Source organism: Halichoeres trimaculatus, unplaced genomic scaffold (genome assembly GCF_033239565.1).
Source record: "Halichoeres trimaculatus isolate MK-OKI-2021-1 unplaced genomic scaffold, fHalTri1.1 fHalTri1_scaffold_20, whole genome shotgun sequence".
NCBI lineage: Eukaryota > Metazoa > Chordata > Actinopteri > Labriformes > Labridae > Halichoeres > Halichoeres trimaculatus.
Window position 1 is genome coordinate 26,454,967 of NW_027437198.1, and position 20,070 is coordinate 26,475,036.

Genomic DNA, 20,070 nt, shown 5'->3' on the forward strand with positions numbered 1-20,070 from the left:
TTAGCTTGAGATTTATTCTTCTAGTCCATGTTTTAGCCTTTAGCTTGTGTTTAAAGCTTTTAGCAAATGCCTAAGCATTTTGCTGGTGTTTCAGCCTTTAGCCCATGTTTTAGCCTTAAGCTTGTGTTTTAGCCTTTAGCTTGTGTTTAAAGCATTTAGCAGATGCTTAAGCATTTTGCTTGTGTTAGCCTTTGGCCTGTGTTTTAGCCTTAAAATCATATTTTAGCTTTTAGCTGATGTTTCAGAGTAGTCCATACTAGAAGCTTTAGCCTTTAACCCCCATTTTGCCTTCAGCTTGTGTTTCAGAATTTAGCAGATATTTTCAAATTTCACTTGTGTTAGCCTTTGGCCTGTATTTTAGCTGTTAGCTGATGTTTTAGCTTGTTTAAGCTTGTGTTTTAGAGTTGTCCATGTTAGATGCGTTAGCCTTTAGCCCCTGTTTTTGCCTTTAGCTTGTGTTTCAGCATTTAGCTTGTGGTTTTGCCTTTTGCCTGTGTTTTAGCATTTAGCTTGTTTTTAAGACTTTAGCTGGTGTGTCAGTATACCCTGTGTTTCAGCATTTATCCCATGTTTTAGCCTTTAGCTTGTGTTTCAGCATTTAGCAGATGCTTTTGCATTTTGCTTGTGTTCGCGTTTGGCCTGTGTTTTAGCCGTTAGCTTATGTTTTACAGAAGTCCATGTAAGAGGCTTTGGCCTTTAGCCCCCGTTTTAGCCTTTAGCTTGTTTCTAAGCCTTTAGCCTGTCTGACAGTTAGGCTCCAGTGTCCACCATCACAAAAATATTAATCACAGAAATCGTTTTCAGTGGAGAAAAACACAAATCTCTCTTCTCTCTACTTTACTTTGTCAGTCAGCGCAGTGTTGTCATGGAGACCTAGACATGCCGTAAATCAATCTGGGAAATAGCATTTGGGGATAACCTATATTGGTGTTGATAATTTCATTTTAAAGTGTGGATTAGGGTCAGAAAGATATCTAGAAGGGAGACTTTTTCAAGATCACTTAAAAACTCCTCACAGGAACTTTGGAACAAGCTAACACTGAGTGTTTTGAAGATGCTGTGACTTAGCTTGCCTTGCTTGTCCTCATGGCTCCGTGCACTTCTTGGGCCCTTTCTGAATCACCACCGCCTGATGATGAAGCACCTTAATGTGGGAGCAGACAGAGAGCTGCAGGAGGAGCAGGAGGAGCAGGCCTCGGACAACGTGGGGTCTCAGGTTACCTGCTCACTCGATCATTACCCTCTCTTCAGGATGTAGCTGCTTTGTTGAGAGTGACGGGGGCGTGTCCTTAAGGCGCGTCACACCGGGGAGTGTCTGCGCTCAGCCAATCCGCGAGCAGTCGTGAGTTCTGTGGGTGGAGTCGCTCCTCCCACACTGTCCTGTCCCAGCTGCAGCACGCTTTTGTTCAAACTCAGATGTCAGACAGTCGGAGCTCTCACAGAGGTGCGCTTTGATGAGGAGGATTTCCTAAAGCCTGACACTACCAGAGTCCTGTTTTCTGCTCATGTCGGGGTATTTTTAACTCTCTGCGCCACGTTTGGAAACTCTAACTCTTCCTTCTCTGATCGGGTGAAGTTCACACACAGGGACAGCGACTGGAGTCCTGGAAGGGGGGAGGATTTTCCTGGAACCGGTTTCCTTGTCGTTGGAGTATGACTTCTGCCATGTGTAGCTAGATGTTTTATTTATTCCTGACTGACAGGAGAAAGTGAGCCTATGCTTCCCTTCATCCTCCTCGCTGGATATCCATGGAGAGGAGGACCTGTGCGCTCTTACGCAGCTCTTGGAGTTACTTGCAGCCGAGGAAACATCGTGTGTGTTGAGCCTGAAAAGCAGAAGAAGACACACTCCAGCTCATTTGAATGCCTTTGCTAGGAGTTTGCTGGTTTCTGTGCTGCAGGCAGGGCTTCAGTTTGCTCGGACGGGACTATGGGGAGAAAGAGGAGGAAGAGTCGTTTGAATTGCGCAACAAGGAGGATCTGACTCCCAATGGACGGGTATGGACTCTACACCTGCACCACACTGACACACACAGTGAAGACTGTAGAAAGTGTCTTTTTCGTGTTTTTTGGTTAAATCTGAGAAATTTAGTTTGATATTTGTGCAAAAAAAAAAACAACCTGAGCACACAGGTGAGGATCAATGTGAATTCCTGCCTGCAGAATAGTACAGTGTGCATTTTTGACTCATGCAACATTGAGTAAGCCCCCCCACCCCCACCCTACCCTCACACACACTCACACAAACACATGCATACACACTCTGATGCAAGCTCTGTGTGTGTTGAACTGGTCCTGTGTGTTTGACCTCCCTTCGCTCCATTGCAAATAAGACTGTGGCCTTGTCTTCTCTGTAATGTTAGTCATCTGATCAGGCACAGAGAGTTCAGCATTGTCCACTCACTTGTGAGGGGGCATTGTTGCTCTGGGCTGAGGTAGGCTCTCTCTGTGATGACCCAGCGCACATCTCTTTTCAAGTACAATCTGAGAAAACCCCTCAGATGTGAACCCACTGGAGTGTGTGCCGTCCTCACATCATACCTCTTTACTGACCAATCTGAATCTTGCATTAGCTGCGAACACACACCTGCAGCCTGCTTATCTAGTTACTGCCCCTTTTGTCTGCTTGCAACCAACCAGTGCTGCCCCGCTGCAGCAATTTGCATGAAAACGTTGGAAACAGATAAGTCGTGCACAGTTATTGCCCCAACAGAAGTCTAACAGCTCCAGTAGCTCTCAGATAAGAGCAACATCTGCTGCTCAGCGGCATCAGGAGAGGTGCTGGTGTAGCTCTTCTTCTTCTTGGCAAGCGTCCCCTGTCGTGCTCATAATGTACCATCTGTCTCTTCAGCGGTGGTCAAAGGAGCAGAAGTGTGCTCCATATTCATGATCAATACAAGATCACAGCAACACGTCCCATCGGGGGCGCCTGATGGCCTTTGACAGTGATACCCAGAGGTCTCCTTTTCCTGGAACTTTCCAGTATCCATCATAAAAGTGAAAAAAGTGGAAGGTTTTGGGATCAACTCTGGTTTATTGAGTTAGAGATTGGTTAGTTGGGTCAGTTTTTCATGAGATAATAGAATTAGTTATCAAAGTCGCTTGTTTTTGGCCTACTTTGAGCCCCTAGAGATGTGATGTAAAGATTAGCAACTCCTCAAACGTTGCTTCAGTTTAGAGCTGACAGCCCCTCTCTGTCTTTCCAGCAGCTGTTTGCTGTCCTGCGATGCGACGTCACTCATAAGATTTGTTGATTTGATTTCTTAGAATATATTTCTAAATCATGTAGGACTTGTTTTGGGCCATAAAGATAACAGCGTTACTGTCTATCATTCTGTTTGGCCTACTTAGTTGATCACATTAATGCTAACTGGGGGAATAACATCACAGTCTGATGTAACTGAAGTGTTTTATTTATTATCTAAAGGCGGGCAGCCTCTCTCTTAGTGTATGACACAGAGCAGAGTTCAACAAAACATAGAAACATTAGTTTACATATTTATGATAGATATAAAACAGGGGGCGGCTTTAAGCGGAAGAAGATTTTTTTTTTTACTTTTTTACTTCAACCTTCATCAACATTCAATGAAAAAGAGGAGAAGGCTCAGATTAAAGGTCTAAGTGTTCCCTGATCAGATGAGTCTTCAGACATCTCTTAAAGTAGAAAGGGACTCTGTGGATCTTATAGAGTTTGGTAATTCATTCACCATTTGGGAACAACAGAGGAGAAGAGTCTGGCTAGTGATTCAGAGCCACGCTTAGCTGGGGGCACCAAGCATCTTTCACAAGCTCTGATCTGATTGCTGATGATTAATTAACAAAATACAAATATAAACAAGAATACAATTCATACATGCACGATCAATCAGTGCTGATTTCCTTAACTTTGGGGATCAGGGATCGGCCCAACCTCCGGGACGGTCTGACAGCCAGCCATTGTCGCTTTTTGCTCTAAGACCTAAAACTCAAGACACTTTATTGGTTGTTTAAGTTAAACCATAAAGATTTTATTGTTTTACAGGTATTGTTCAATGATTTTCAATAAAATTAGATTGGAAAATTGAAGGTACATGCTGTCAGTTATAAAAAATAAAAGGTAAAAATCGGTATCGGCCCAAATCGATATCGGCAAGTCAGGCTTTTTAGAGATTGGTGATTGGCCAGAAACTTGTGATCTGTGCACCCCTAGAAAATCAAACAAGAACGAAAGATATGCTATCACATACCCTTTTCTTCACACCTGTCTTTTATACAGGTTCCGGGGCGTGCCAACCAACCAAGCAGCATTAGAGGCTGCAAAACTGCCAGTGCACTGCAAAAAACTTCTCATTTTAAGTAAAAATTGTCGTATTATACTCAACATGAGCCACATTTAACTGGCCAGTCCAGAAAAATGTCTTGTTTCAGGTTATTTAAAGACAAAAATGAGGTCCGAATTTCTTGGAACATGTAAAAAAATCTACCTGTGCTTGAAAATTTGCTTAAAACCAGAATAATGTCTTAATAATAGAAACTTTTCTCTTGTGCCATTGGCTGATTTTTTTCCCATAAATAACTTGAAATAAGACATTTTTCTGGATTTATCAGTTGATTGTGGCTCATATGTAGTCTAAAAAGGTATTTTACTCTGAAAATAAGACAAAAACACTCGATGAGATTTCTTTTTTGCAGAGCAGTTAGACTTAATATGTCATTAAGTGGATTAGATCAGTGTTTCCCAATCCTTGCCCTGCATGTTTCAGATGTAACCCCACTCCAGCACACCTGATTCAAATGAATGGCTCGTTATCAGGCTCCAGCAGAGCTTGATGACGAGCTGATCATTTGAATCAGGTGTGCTGGAGTCTGGAACATAAAAAACATGCAGGGCTTGAGAAACACTGGATTAGATTCCTTATCACAGATCCTGATCTCTGCGTCAACAGTTCAGTAACAGTTAGGACCATCCTCCTCCAATCAGCTGACCCAGTCTCAGCCAGCACAGTCCGTTACCCTCCCCTCCCCTCAGAGTGTACACATGTACTGGTAATGTTTGGTTTTCTATGGTGTCAACAGAAAGAGGGGGCAGGGACCTGGAGATGGTCTAAGATGATTCCCAAGGAAAGCCCCCTCAGGGCGCCGTGCCATCGTTTACTCAGAGAGCTCCAAACCACATGAACAGCAGGTTGGACCTCCCTGGGAGCGCGCCTGTGTCTCTTCACAACGCTCAAATGCCCCATTTAGTCGGCTTCTGTCTGACGCCTGCCAGGGATTCAAACCCGCAGGCCTTGAGGAGTCTTCACCGTGATCTCCTGTGTTGTTTTCCAACACGCTGCCAGAGGATCCCTCCATGTGCAGCGTGGACAGCGCCAAAGCCATGGACAACACGCTGTTCCTGCTCGCTCTGAGGTTGGAACCATGAGTCAGCGCTGACGCTGGTGTAGGCTCGGTCCTTGAGAGCAAAGGGCCATGTCATGAGCTTTCTTCATGTTTATAGTCCTCACTCAAAGAAACGGCTCTCCAACAGCTGCCCAAACAGTCACACGGAGCTGAATGCCTCCAGTGTTGGTACAGCCAGGCACTAATTTTAGGACAGGACGTCCGTCATTCTCCTGTCTTTCCCTGTTTCCACTCAAACTCCATCCAGTTTTTATGTAACATTAAGTCACTTTTACCAACAAACTACCACCGCAGAGTGTTTCAGCCTGCTCGGTTGTAAGTGTGGCCTGGAGGAGCCGTGCGGTTTCTTTCTGTCGCTTGGAACAAACCGGCACAGTTCGGCCGGGGCTGAGGGCAGGTCCGGCTCGCCGTCACTGCTGCCCTCTGTCTTCAGAGGTGTCACGGTACGCTGGTTTATATTTGGTTTCCGTTGCGTCTCTGCCTCACCACCTCCAGGCCACACATCTGGTCTTCAGGCCGACACCGGCTGAGCCCAAGCATTTCCTCCTGGTTACTCAGCCTCCCAGGAGAGACGGAGGAAGAGAAGGAGAGTAGACGGGGGGAAAGCGAGAGCGGAAGTCAGCCTCGGAACGAACACATCACTGCATCGCTCCCTCCGTGCTCGGCTCTTGTCTGGAGTGATTCATCCGCTGCCCGTCCAAAGAGAGAGCTTTTGCCAGCTCTGCATCGCACGCTATCCGTGTTCCTCATCCCACAGCCCATTAACTCTATTGGAAAGCTATATTTCTGTGAATCGTCACGTATTGGGGAGAATTACTCAAAACATTTCAGCTCCATCTACCTGACTCATTAGTTTATTGATCCTCTGATTAGTTTGTATCACAGAATTAAAGCCCTGATGTGATTGTTATTGATTTGTCATGTTCAGACGCCGCTGTCTGCCTGAGTTTCCTCCTCTGGAGCTGCTGGCGTGGTGAAGTGCTTTATGGTTAACAGACGGGGGACGGGGAATTACCCGACACACGCTCTTCCATTGAAAAGTTGATGTTGTTCAGTTATTCCTGTCTGGTTGGACGTTTACGGCACCGCTCCCTGAGTTAAACATGAACCAAATCTCATTATCCAAACCCTCATCGTTTCCTTATTCCCCTCAGAGCCCGTCTGTCCTGTAAATACAACACAGACTCCACACAAACTGAAAAATGTATGTTTTTCTTGATATTTTTAAGCCGCCCAAAGAGAAGCAGTGACTTTCTCTGCAGAGCAAAGGCTATACTTAGGCTAGTTTGCCCAGTAGTAAAGTGTGGTGTGTGTGATCTGTGAGGGGCCCAGAATTGACCTGGGTAGGGTTTCAGGTAGGCCAACACCCCTGAGCCGAGCCAGGGCAGCCACGGGAGCTGGCTCGAGGCCGCGGCTCATGGGGACTCGCAGTGAATCGGTCCAAATGTGCACAGCCCGGCCAGCTCTAGTGTCTGCTGGGGTTTTCCAAGGTCAGGTTGGGAATCCAGGAAACATCCTTTCCCATCTTCTTCTGACGAGAGGAGTCCTGGAATGAAAAGTTCATTGTTCCTGCCGTGAAATCTGATTTTACGTGCCTGCCAGTGGCAGCCGCGTTTACAGTCAGGAGAAGCTCTAACTGGAGTTCCTGTACCAAACTGACCTAGAAGGAGGAAGAGCGATGTGATGTAAGATCCTGGAGACTGGGTCACTTTAGCCCCGTTTACAGCGCCAATGTCAGTTCGGTTTGTCTCGATACGGCATGCTTTTTATAGCGGATGTCTTCCATAATTGCTCTTTGTTAACTGTGTTGTGTTTTTCTTCTTCGTTGGATTTAGATTCGCGGGGTACACTGCTATGGCGTCACTCTAGTGTCTAAAGGGGCTGTGAGGAGTGTGAAAGTGATCTCGAAGAAGTCTCTCTTCTAGATACATGTCCAATTATAATCCACACTTTAAAATGGGATCATCAGCGTCAATGTCGGTTATTTAGAAATGCTACTTCTTAGCTTCTTCTTAGCTTTCCGATCAGGTTGAGCAAGACTGGATTGATTTACGGCACTTCTAAAGCCACGTTTCCACCAAGCAGACTAGTTCGGTTCGTCTCGGTGCGGCACACTTTTTTGGGGCGTTTCCGCTGACTAATCCAGGGACAGATCCCCAAATAACCGAGATGAGTCTTCCCACTTTTGGGACTCTTCCGTAGGGGTGCCAGACTGAACCGATCCCTGAAGGTGGAGCTACAGCACTGCAGTCTGTTGATTGGTCGAAAGAGTCATCACTTCCTGTGCGGCAGCAGCTGCTGTTTTTCTTCTGGTGGCTCATAGACTTCTCTGAAACAAAACTTGGTTGTTCAAAGAAAACAAATTGCTGGATGTCTTCCATTGTTGCTCTTTGTTTACTGTGTTTTTCTTTTTCGTTGGATTTTTTAGTGAGGTACTGTGTCGCACCGCTATGGCGTCACTCTATTATTTGTAGTTCCTTTGAGGCATTTGAAAGTTATCTTGAAAAACTCTCTTCTGGATATATGTGTGATCATAATTCACACTTTAAAATGAGATTATCATGGCCAATGTAGGTTATTTGGAAATGCTCTATCTTAGCTTCTTCTTAACTTTTTGATCAGGTGGAGCAACATTGGATTGATTTACGGCACTTCTAAAGCCGCATTTCCACCAAGCAGACTAGTTCGGTTCGTCTCGGTACGGCACACTTTTTTTTGGCGTTTCCACTGACTAATCCAGGGACAGATCCCCAAATAACTGAGACGAGCCGTCCCACTTTTGAGACTCTTCCGTAGATGTGCCAGACTCTGGTGGCACACAGCCTTCTCTAAAACAAAACTTGGTCGTTCAGCGTTGCTCTTTGTTTACTGTGCCGTGTTTTTCTTCTTCATTGGATTTTTTAGTGAGGTACTGTGTTGCACTGCTATTGCATCACTCTATTAATTGAAGGGGCTGTGAGAAGTTTGAAAGTGATCTTGAAAAACTCTCTTCTAGATATATGTCTGTTTATAATCCACAGTTTAAATTGAGATTATCAGCGCTAATGTCTTCTATTTTGAAATGCTACTTCTTAGCTTCTTCGTAGCTTTCTGATCGGGTTGAGCAAGGCTGGATTGATTTGGCACGTCCAAGTCTCCATGACAACTCAACGCTGGCTGACAAAGTTTGGAAGTGAGAAGAGAGATCAGACAGTTAGCTTGTACGGATGTGTCATAGCACCTGGCTGCTTTAGCCGGCTACTGATGTACGGTACAAACTAACTACGTTAGCTTGTTGTCACGCTTCAAACAACAGCGCTACGTAACTGTACTGATAAATACCTCACCTCGTGGCATTGTATCTGGGAAAAAGTTGACTTGAACTCAGAAAATTTGTTCCAAAACAAACACACGGCTGGTTAAAAGTCACATCTTTATGACAGTGTGTGTGAGACTCCGGGCCAGAAGGTGGCACTGCAGTCCAGTTAAAACAGATCCTCCTCACAGCATCTTTAACAACCAGTACCAAACCACACTGATCTAAACCGGACCACCTGGTGGAAAAGGGGCTTTTCAGAGAGTCATTTTAGCGAGTTTGTCCCCTTTTAACCAAAGATCAGCTCCTTGCCACGGCCTCATGAGGCTCTGTTTCTTTGCTTGTATCGAGATAACTTCTAGCACCGACCTGTGACTCTGTGAAACGCTGATAGAGAAGTTAGACGCAGGATCTCAGAGCGGGGTCACCATGAGGTTAACTATCATCTCAGAGACACGTCTGATCTGAATATAGACATCCCTGGCTTTTCTGGTCAGGGTGCACGCAGCTTTTGCACAAAAGATTCCTCTGTTCTCCGCTCCTATATTGAATAAGCTTGTTTTGCATGCCATATTTCTCTCCACCAGCTCAGCCCTTTGCAAGTGAAAGCCAAGCATTACAGGAACAGAGCAGCTATGTGCTGGGACTGCCAGGGGCTGCATGCCTCGCTGTAGCGTAGCCACTAAAGACAAACTGTTGAGGGATTACTCCAACCTGTGGACCAGCTCTGAGGACTGACTACTGTTTGTGTTCCATTATCATGTGTTTACACTATTCTCTCCCTCCTGTTGACAGAGTCCAGCTGAGGTGACGGTTTCTCAACCAGCTCGCACAGCCAACGGAACGAACGGGTAAGAGAAGAGACAGAAACAGATTTTTAGAGCTTTAATTACAGGAAGTGATGGTTCCTTGTGCTGCTCGTGTACTTCCTCTGAGTGCTGGGGTTTCTGCTTTACTTCTCAGGAAGCAAACAAAGAAAGCACAGGCTGGTCACTTGATTTTAATTTTGTCTGCTCTGTGCTGCTCCGGTGTCATGGGGCTTTTTTCATGTGCCAGGCCGTGACACATGTGTCCAACCTCACGCGCTCACATCTGCATGTGAACGAGCGTGATAGATGCATGTACATTAACAGATGACCCGGCTGCAGCTGTGCATTGATTAGAAATGGATTTTTCTGCCCATGACTGGATAACCTCTCCACTGCTGTGTTCATTAGAAATCAAGATGAGGCAGATTTTTAAGCGATCTTGAAAAAGTCTCTCTTCTGATATCTGCCTGATCGTAATCCACACTTAAAAATGAGTTTATCTGCACAGATATTACAGGCTACAGGTTATTTCACTACTTTGCTACTTCTTAGCTTCCCGATTGGATCAGGCAGCTCAGATTGAATTAACAGCACTTCTGAGTCTCTATGACAACACCACGCCGACTGATGAAGTTTAGCAGAGAGAAGAGAGATCTGTGTTTTTCTCTGCTGAAAACGATTTCTGTGATTAATTTTGAAGTGATGGTGGACACTGGAGCCTAACTGTCAGACAGAAAAAGGACAGAAGAGCAGAAGAAAGAGAAACAGGAAAGAGAAAGAGCACGAGCTAAAGGCTAAAATATGAGCCAAAAGCTAAAACACAAGCTACAGGTTAAACCACAAGCTAAAACACAAGCTAAAGGCTTAAACACAAACAAAAGGCTAAACAGGGGCTAAAGGCTAAATGACAGGAAAAAGACTGAAATATTAGCCAAAAGCTAATGCACAGTCTACTGATTTAAACACAAGCTCAAACGCAAGCTTAAGGCTAAAACATGGGCTAAAGGTTAAACATAAGCCTAAGGCTAAAACACAAGCTAAAGGCTAAACATGGACTAAAGCCTAAAACCTCAGCCAAAAGCTAAAACACAGGCTGCCAGTTAAAATAGAGCTAAAACACAAGCTAAAGGCTTAAACATAAGCTTAAAGATAAAACAAGAGTTTAAGGCTAAAACCTGAGCTAGAGGGTAAACATGAGCCAAAAGCTAAAACACAAGCTACAGGTTACAACACAAGCTGAAACATAAGCTTAAGGCTTTAACACAAGCTCAAGGCTAAACATGGGCTAAAGGCTAAAACTCAGATAAAGACTTAAATATGAGCCAAAAGCTAAGACACAGGCTGCTGATTAAGACACAAGCTGAAACACAAGCTAAAGGCTAATACACAAGGTAAAGGCTAAAACATTGGTTAGAGGCTAAAACATGAGCTAAAGACTGAGAAATAAGCTGAAGGCTAAACATGGGCTAAAGGCTAAAACCCAGGATAAAGACTTAAGTATGAGCCAAAAGCTTAAACACAGGCTACTGGTTAAAACACAAGCTTACACACAAGCTAAAGGCTTTAAATTAAGCTTAAGGCTAAACAGAAGCTAAAGGCTAAACATGGGCTAAAGGCTAAAATCAGGCTTAAGACTAAAATATTAGCCAAAAGTTGAAACACAGGCCACCAATTAATACACAAGCTAAAGGCTAAAACACGGGCTACAGGTTATAACACGGGCTTAAACACAAGATAAAGGCCAAATCATGAGCTAAAGGCTAGCACAGGGGCTAATCTGTTTATGCTTATGTTTATTCCAACCCACAGTCAGCAGTTATTCTGCAGTGGTCTGTTCAAACTTGAGAGTCTATCAATAAAATGAAGAGTAAGGTTACGTTAGCTCTTTTAGCTAACATTAGCGGGCTGCCGGGTGTGCTAAATATAGACAGCTACTAAACTACATACAAACAGTGTAAACTGTGTTTACTTGTTGTCACGTTACCTTACAGATTCATCGGAAAAGCTACCAAAGCAAACACCTCACTAATAGTCATTTACGACAGAGCGCGTGAGACTCCGGGCCAGAAGGTGGCGAGGGAGTCCAACTAAGTCATGATGTGTTAGCGTCAAACTTTTTCTATGTTTCATGTTTAAATGTCTGGATTATGTTTCCAAACTTCCAAACTGACACTAGTGATGTCAGGTTATCTTCATCCATCAGAAACACCCCAACCTTTTGGTCTCCAGGAACCTCAACCTGCCTCACAAACGCTCATGTGGTTGACAAATGAAAGCGAGTGTCAGTGAAAAGGAGTAATTCATGCACAGCCTGATCCCGACTATTAGTGCTGGGCTGTGATCTCAGACAGTGATGCAGCCAGGCTCTGCTCCAGTCTGTCTCTGGCATCGTGCCCTCATCATCCCCGGCCCCTCTCCGCTCATCAACAATCTGTACTGTACATCTGCCGACTCACAGGCAATCAGTCGCACGCATCGACTCAGAGGACGATCACACACCTCGCAAAGTCATGAGGGCCTGCTACAACTCTCAACAAGACCAGAGCTGCCACAGGAAGTGGGCAGAGTAACCGGGGTTGAGACATTCTGCAGCACGCGCTCGTTATCTTCTGAAGAAAAGGAGGAAGTGAAGACGTGAGGACTGAGCCAGGCTAACTGGACTGGGTGACTCAGTCCCACCTCGGCAGCACTCCCAGAAGAGGTGTGGCTGAGAAATGTGTGTGTGTGAGTGTGTGTGACTTTTACAGTATAGTGGAGGTGCCCTCAGGCCACATGTCATAATTAAGTACTGGTTTTTGAAGGGAGTGTGTAAAGAGTCTGGCTGTAATCATCACACAGAGTGCAGAGATTAGAGAGCCCAGTGCTGGGTTATTACCTGGACGGTGACCGGACACACCCTGGAGTTCAGCCGTGGAGGGAAAGCCGGGACAGGCTCTGATAAGTCAGGGTGATGTAACAAATGGAGACAGGGATCTGGAGCCTCTGGTTTCATCAGGTCAGCTTGGCTTGTTTAACGTTTAAGGAGCCGTTGAGTTGGAGTCTTTACAGAGATATTAATCTCTACCCAGATGTGATGGTGATGAAGTTAGAATATTTGTTTTCATTCTATCAAACTGGGATCAAATAGAGCATTTAAACATGTTATCTGATGTCTGTGGGATACAGGAGGAAGAAAGACCCAGACATCTTAGCGTCCACGCTTTAAAACATGACAACAAGCTAACTTTGTCAGTTTGTAGCGTAGTTTAGCAGCTGCTATATTTCTCTCTCCTCACAGCCCGGTGCTCTGAGACGTGTCTGTAACGTGTAACGTTAGTGAATCCTGGTTCTGTCCTATCAGAGCTCATCTACCAACTCCAACCTCACCAATCAGAGCTAACGTAACCTGGCTCTTCATTTTATTGAAAGACTCTCAAGTTTGAACAGACCACTGCAGAATAACTGCTGACTGTGGGTTGGAGGAAACATTAGAACAAGCAGATTAGCCATTTTAGCCTTTAGCACGTGTTTTAACCTTTAACTCCTGTTTCATCCTTTAGCTCGTGTCTTATCCTTAGCTTGTGTCATAGCCTTTCGCTTTTGTTTAAATATTTAGCTCCTGTTTAGGACTTTGGCTCATATTAAGCATTTAACTGATGTTTCAGCATTTAGCTCCTGTTTTAGCTTTTAGTTGATGTTTTATCTTTTAGCTAATGTTTTAGCATTTAGCCCATGATTTGGCTGTACCTTTTCTTAAAGCATTTAGCTAATTTTTTAGCCTTTAGCTTTTGGTAAAAAATTGAGCTCCTCTTTTAGTCTTCAACTCCTGTTTAAGCATTTAGCTTATGTTTAGCATTGAAGACCATGTTTTAGCCTTAACTCATGTTGTAGATTTTAGCTCATGTTTCAACATTTAGCCCATGTTTTGGCCTTTAGCTTTGGCCAGCTTGTCGAGAGCATTTAGCTTGTGTTTTAGTCTTTAGCTTTTGTTAAAGAATTTAGCTCCAGTTTAAGCCTTTCACTACTCATTAAGCATTTAGCTCATGTTCAAGCATTTAGGCCCTTTTTTGCCTTTAGCTTCTTTTTAATCAATTAGCTAATGCTTAAGCATTCAGCACCTGTTTTAGCCTGTAGCTCATGTTTAAGCATTAAGTCCGTGTTTCAACCTTTAGCCCATCTTTTAGCCTCAAGCTCATCTTAAAGCATTTAGCTCATGTTTTAGTCTTTAGCTTTTGTTTGAAGAATTAACTCCTGTTTTAGCCTTTAGATTATGTTTTAGCCTTTAGCACATGGTTTGGCCTTTAGCTTATCTGAAAGAATTTATCTCTTGTTTTAGCCTTTAGCTTTTGTTTAAAAATGAATCCCCTGTTTTAGCCTATAGCTCATGTTAAAGCATTCTGCTCATTTTGAAGCATGTAGCTCCTTTTTTGGTGTTTAGCTTTTGTTTTAGCCCTTTAGCTCGTGTATTAGCCTTTAGCTGGCGCTCTACCTCTCTCCTGTTTTTCTTTCTTCTGCTCTTCTGTCCTTTTTCTATCTGACAGTTAGGCTCCAGTGTCCACCATCACTACAAAATTAATCACAGAAATCGTTTTCAGCAGAGAAAAACACAGATCTCTCTTCTCTCTGCTAAACTTCATCAGCCGGCGTGGTGTTGTCATAGAGACTTAGACGTGCTGTAAATCAATCTGGTCTTGTCCAACCCGATCGGGAGGCTAAAATGTAGCATTTAGGAATAACCTATATTGGTGCTGATAATCTCATTTTAAAGTCTGGATTATAATCAGGCTTATATCTAGAAGGGAGATTTTTTTAAAGATCACCTAACCCTCGTCATTTCTCCTTTCTGTCCTCCTTCAGTCAGAGACGGTTCACTCAGGGTGACAGATTGACATTATCTCTGAGGTCTCTCCTCTTTCTGTCATTTAGCACTAAGTGCTCCGCAGCTCGCTCCTTCCTGCTGGGCTTCAGCTCCAATCCGTCTCACATCATCACTTTCTCACTTTCTGACTCTTGAAGCTCCTTCTCATGGCCGGGTCAGAGCAGAGAACAAACTGTACCAGAAGGAAAGTGAGCGCTGAAGAGCTGCTCCAAAAAGTCCTTTTTTATCACCGTGTTGTTCCGTCTGCTTCCTCTATGGCTGCTTTCTTCTTTAACGGCCTCTCAAAGACAAAAACTTGACATTTTCTGGTGTGGGCTGCCAGGCTGTGATGTGTGAAAGGGACCAATGTGTCCCAGCTTCATGTGTGTGTGTGTATGAAACATGTGGGAGTTTGCAGAAAGAGGTTGAGTGCCTGAGTGTGTGTTGGCCTGATCATCAGCGGCCATCCTAAACCGGCTTAAAGAGTCCCCAAACCGAGGAGCTCATCACTCTCCATCATGAAAGGCTGATCATCCCCCGTCTCTCCTTCAGTCGCAGACTTCCTGTTACACACGCCCCGGCCCCCTCCTTTCTCAAAACATGACTTTTTTTTCCTCTACCCTCTGCCGAGTCCAGAGTTTCTTGGCAGTGGTCTTGAGTAAACAGCGTATTTTTAGCTGGGAGGTCATATAGGCCTAGTCTTAATCACCACATTCCCATTTTCCCACCAGCCCAGCTCCAGCCAGAGGCCCAGGCTGCTCTGTGGGGGAGGGGATCCAGACTGAGGGGGGAGAGGGATGGCTTCCTACGAAGAGAAACTGATTATTTAGAGCTTAAGTATGACCCTCTGAGTTTCAGACGCTGTCATTCATCCTCTCATGTTTAATAAACTCTGTAACTTGATGTTTAACCATCGCTTGTAAACCGAATGATCCCAAACATCAAACTTCCTGCCCAGAGGTTGTTTGTTTGAGCGCTTTCCAGTCTCATCCATCTATAAATTATCACACACGGGTCATTTTTTTGCATCTTGTGGCGACAAGGCCGCGCTTTGTATGCCGAAACACGTCTCCGCTGCCTCCACCGCGGTCATCCGAGCCCGAGAGCAAGGACACAACTTCTCTAACTTTAATTAGCGTCTCGCCATTTTGATTAGAAATCAATTACTCATCGCTCAGACGGCTCCAAGCAAACTCACAGGAGCAAAACAATCAACTGACTGACGCTGAGACTTGCTAATCGGTTATTTTTTAGCATGTCCTGCTGATCCGCTGTCAGTGTGAATTCTGATAAAGCTGCGTTCAAGTCACACTGAGCGATTCGTCAGTGTTGTTGTCGTGCAAGTTTTTCCCAAATTTATGACCAAGGATAAAGCTTTTTTTTTTCAATCATTGGGCATATGACTTCAAACAGTGACTGCTCTTATTGTGACTCATGAATTCATCACATTGGAAAACAAAAGTGAAATCAGGAGCTCAGCGTCATTGACATTAATTATTCTGACAATAAAATCCTCACACGTGGCGTCACACAAGGTTCAAACTCCTGTCACGACTGTGGGCGTGTAGCTTGACTGACATTTCCCTGATCCACCTTTTTGTTTTGGTCGCACCTGTTTGAGCGTTATAGATGGATTATTTCTTTATCAATAATGGCAGATGAGCACTGTGGAGTATAATGGTTTGTCAACCACCAAAAAACACATTTTTAAACTACATATCATCACTTTGACGGATGTTGAACAGCTCCAAGGTTTGTGAAATAACAGTTAGCGAATAGCAAAGATCAGCAAGTGGACAGATATCAAGTGGAGAGACGTTTTTGGGGGAGAAATCCAGCGAAATTTAAACACTCATGACCACATTAACCATGGACACTCACCAGACTGTGACAGACCAGGACGTAAACGTGTGTCAATAAATCAGAAACCCTCCCAGACTAAAAAAAAAAAAGCGCACAGACTGCTGATTCTGAGACCCGGTTCATGATAAAAGAACCAGAAAACTACATCCAGAGGATAGCCATGTCTGTGAATAGCATGATGCTACTCCGCCTTCTGGTATTCCCTCTGTTGCTGGGTTAGCACGGCTAGCTCGTCCTTCTTATTGGAGATAGATCTTACGTTCCCAATAACGATGAATGGAAGGACATATCCATGTCGTCACTTCTTAGCTCACACCCTCACCTCTTGCTCCTCACTTTGTGGTAAACATCCGGCCTAGCACCAGTTAGCATTGACATGCTACAGGCTGCTTACAGCTGATTTCACATGTTAACAATGCAGCCATGGTTACATGTAGGATCTTCATACAAACACAGGAGAAAAAGTAGTAAAAATATCACTGAAGACAAAACCAGTTTGGTGTCCACGACCAACAAATGAGCCATACTAAGTAATGACCGTCTGTGAATACAAAAACAATGAAAAAGAGACTTAAAAAATTAGTCTCTGTCTCTGTTAACGATAATTTAAAGCTTCACTTATTATTTCCTCTCTATGTTGAGCTCATGTTTGGTCAGAACCTTGGCCCCAAACCAACTTTTTCAGTAAATAAGCAAGTCATATCTGCTTTTTGAATATGAGCAGTTAATGTTGCTTGTTGGCGGTCAAACCTAGTTAACTGAGGTTGGATAAAGACGGCATGTTTAATGACGTAGCTGCAGACGTTGCTGGTGTTTCAGAGCAAAGTGTGACCCTGTTAACTGGTGACTCTCTGCATTAATCACTGGTACCTTCAGCTGAGAGTCACCAGTTTGCATGGTTACTATAAACTCCAAAACACTGGTTGCTCTTTAACCGTCCAAACTTGATAGACATTGCCTCTGTTGAACAACAAGAACAACCGTAAACCTAATGCTCAACATCTGATCTACTGTGATGTCTTGTTACAATAAAGAAGAGTTAAAGATGTGAGAGTCGTACACACACAGATTCATATGAAAGTGGATCGTGGATGTTATTGAACGGCTCGTCTCGTATTGGACACATTTCACTCTTTGTTTCAGGGTCTTATTGACTTTGCACCCTGCAGTCGATGCTTTATTGAAGCCTGAGGGCGTTACGCTCACATGAGTGCGTACTCCAACATGGTTTCTAGTTTTTTTTTTTGTGAAATATGGCCGAAAAATGAAAACCCCTCCCCCTCCTGGAAACCAGCAGTTTATTCCCCCGTCAAACGATCCAGATCCTGACTGGACTCTGCTTCCAGAGACAAACTACTGACCAGCTTTGGATCCAGAAACCTGAAACACTGAGCTCATTCAGACCTCCTCTCTGCTTGTGGCTGGTGTCGAGTCCTCGAGGTGCTGTCTGCGCCGCCCCCCTCCTCCATTCTTCGAGCTGTCTAATCCCCATGTCAAATTGTTTCCTGCTCTCCACAGGAAGTTACCCGCTGAAGGCCCCACCGTCACGGCCTCTGCTGAGGCTTCTGGGAATGTGGGGGCGGTAGCGTGGAGGGGGTTGAGTAAAGGTGGGGGTGTGAGGGCTGCTGGACAGCTGTGGAGATGCAGAGCCCCCGTGTCGCTCCAACATCTGCCCCAAGCAGCGAAGCATCTGATGGATGTTTGTCCGTAGATTGTTTTCAGAAAAATATGAAGTGTGTGATCATTTGAGAGTAGCTTTAACTTTTTAACTCCTTGATTATGAATAAAAAATCTCCGTGAAAGAAAGAAAGAAGAAATCAGAGGAGCAGACTTTGAACCAGCTTCGTGGTCACATCAGGGAGTTTTTCTGACCAGAAGCTTTGGTATTTTGGACACAATGGTCAGACTGAGTGAGCTAACGCAGTTGAAGGTCAGGCTAAAGGTTAAAACCTGGGTTTGGACTTGTGCGTCCGTCCCCTGCATGTAAAAAGTATGTCAGATTAACATGGCGGCAGATGTTTTTGAGAAAGACTCAGATTGCTGCTGGCGTTGCCGCGGTGAAACGCTCTGATTTCTTGGAAATCTTCACAGACATGAGAAATTTAAAGCTTCACTCCAGAACAAATTTCCAAGAGAAGATGTAAGGCCATGTGTATTTCATCGTAAACACCAGAAGAGTTGTGCGTTTTTTCATTGCTCTTGACATTTTGGTGGCCGGCCCGCGCAGTAATCCAAAGCATCGAGCATTAACACCCCGCTGTGCTCTGCAGGCTTTGCTCCCCGCTCCAGGACTAGTTTTCTATGAATCTAATCCCCTTTCCCATTTGGGCGTCGAACAGACTATCTCTGCCTGTCTGCGGGCATGTCTGCGTTATGTAGCAGGGGTCATTAACGAGCTCGAATAAGAGACGTCGTCACATTTCTGTGTTTATTTTAATGCCTATAAGTGGGGTGCTGGGATGCACAGACTGTCAGAGGTCCCCGAAGAGCCAGACGGAGGATAACATGACACCACACTGACTCCATCTTTCTCACCTCTGCTCGACAGTGACCACTCCACACACACACACACACACACACACAACCTGGACAACAATATAGAGTTTCACCGAGGCTGAATATCAGCTTAAATTAGAGACTGATGGTTGAATCTACAGTCATGGAAAAAAAAAGTAGACCACCTTTGTTTTTGTTTTTTTCAATTCTGGTTCATTTTAATGCCCGGTGCAACCTAAAGCTCCCATATCCTGCTCCTTTCCTGCAGTTTAATCTGGATCATTGATGTCTTCATGAAATGGTAGTAACATGTTTTGGTCCAAAAAGCCAATAAATCAAGCACAGCAGCATTGTTTCCAGGCTCTCATAGCCCCTCTGTTCAGAACGCTCTGATTTAGTGGGCGTGGCCTTCATATGTAAATGAGCCACCGCTGATACCGCCCCGCTCTTCCACGTCACTGAGAGCGGCGCCACGAGCTCTGAGTGCACAATGTTTAGAAAACAGCGAAGCTCGTTTACCGTAACATTACAGGCTAAAACAACAGGCTAACTGCAGCTAAAGTTAGCATCCTGAAGCTAACACAGAGACAGGGGGGACACTGAGGAAAAGCTCTTCCATCTGCTCCACAGCACACAGCATTTAAAATACTCACATTTCCAGGGTCCCAGGTTTGTTGGAGGATGGTTGGTAAGGCGCCTGGATTCAGGACCAGTCTATTGGCTAGCCCTCTGTTGGACTGTCCAAAGTTGGAAAAGCAGTCGGCCATGAAGTGACTAGCACACACATGCACAGTTTTACTGAGTGTAGCTGGAACATTTCCTGATAAATGAACTCTAGACACTTAGTCTGTCTTCTTCTGAGATGGGAAGCTTGAGCATGGAGCTATGTGGCTGTTTACAGCCAAAACAGAGCAGTGATGGCTCTTCAACTCTGGCATTCTCCTCCCCTCCAGCAGCGGGGAGAGGAGTGGGAGGGGAGGGTGTTTGGGAGTATCTGCTCCGGTGGACCAATCAGGTCAGACTTGCTCCTGATTGGTCAAGAAGGAAATCGCTGACGTCGGCAAATCCCCAAAATCCAAACAGCTCGTTTTAGGTCAGGATTTTACATTCACAAGCTCTACTAAGAACAGGTTTGGTCATTAAATATCACATTTTGTGGGCTGGGAGGAAAGACAAAGACCCACAAATTTCACTAAAAGACTTAATGAAGTGATTTTTATGGGACCTTTAACTGATCTCACCGTGCGGTAAGGGGCATTGCCTTGTTGGAAAACCCAGTCGTTTGAGTCAGGTAAAAGTTTCCCAGCTGGTGGAAGATGACTGTTTCCAGACCATCACTGATCCAACCCCATGTTTTACTGAAGGGGTCAGACAGTCTGGTTTGTAGGCTT

The 20,070-nt window shown here is 44.6% G+C and overlaps 1 protein-coding gene across 1 annotated transcript in view; it reads left to right on the forward strand.

Moving 5' to 3' along the window:
* The first annotated feature begins 1,426 nt into the window (after positions 1–1,426).
* The window catches only part of plekhh3 (pleckstrin homology, MyTH4 and FERM domain containing H3), a 42,735-nt gene continuing 24,091 nt past the window's right edge, over positions 1,427–20,070 (forward strand). Inside the window, exons 1-2 of the mRNA XM_074695889.1 lie at positions 1,427–1,998; positions 9,470–9,525. Coding sequence (XP_074551990.1) covers positions 1,864–1,998; positions 9,470–9,525 — 191 coding nt within the window. The 5' untranslated portion in view covers positions 1,427–1,863. The remainder of the gene's footprint in view (positions 1,999–9,469; positions 9,526–20,070) is intronic.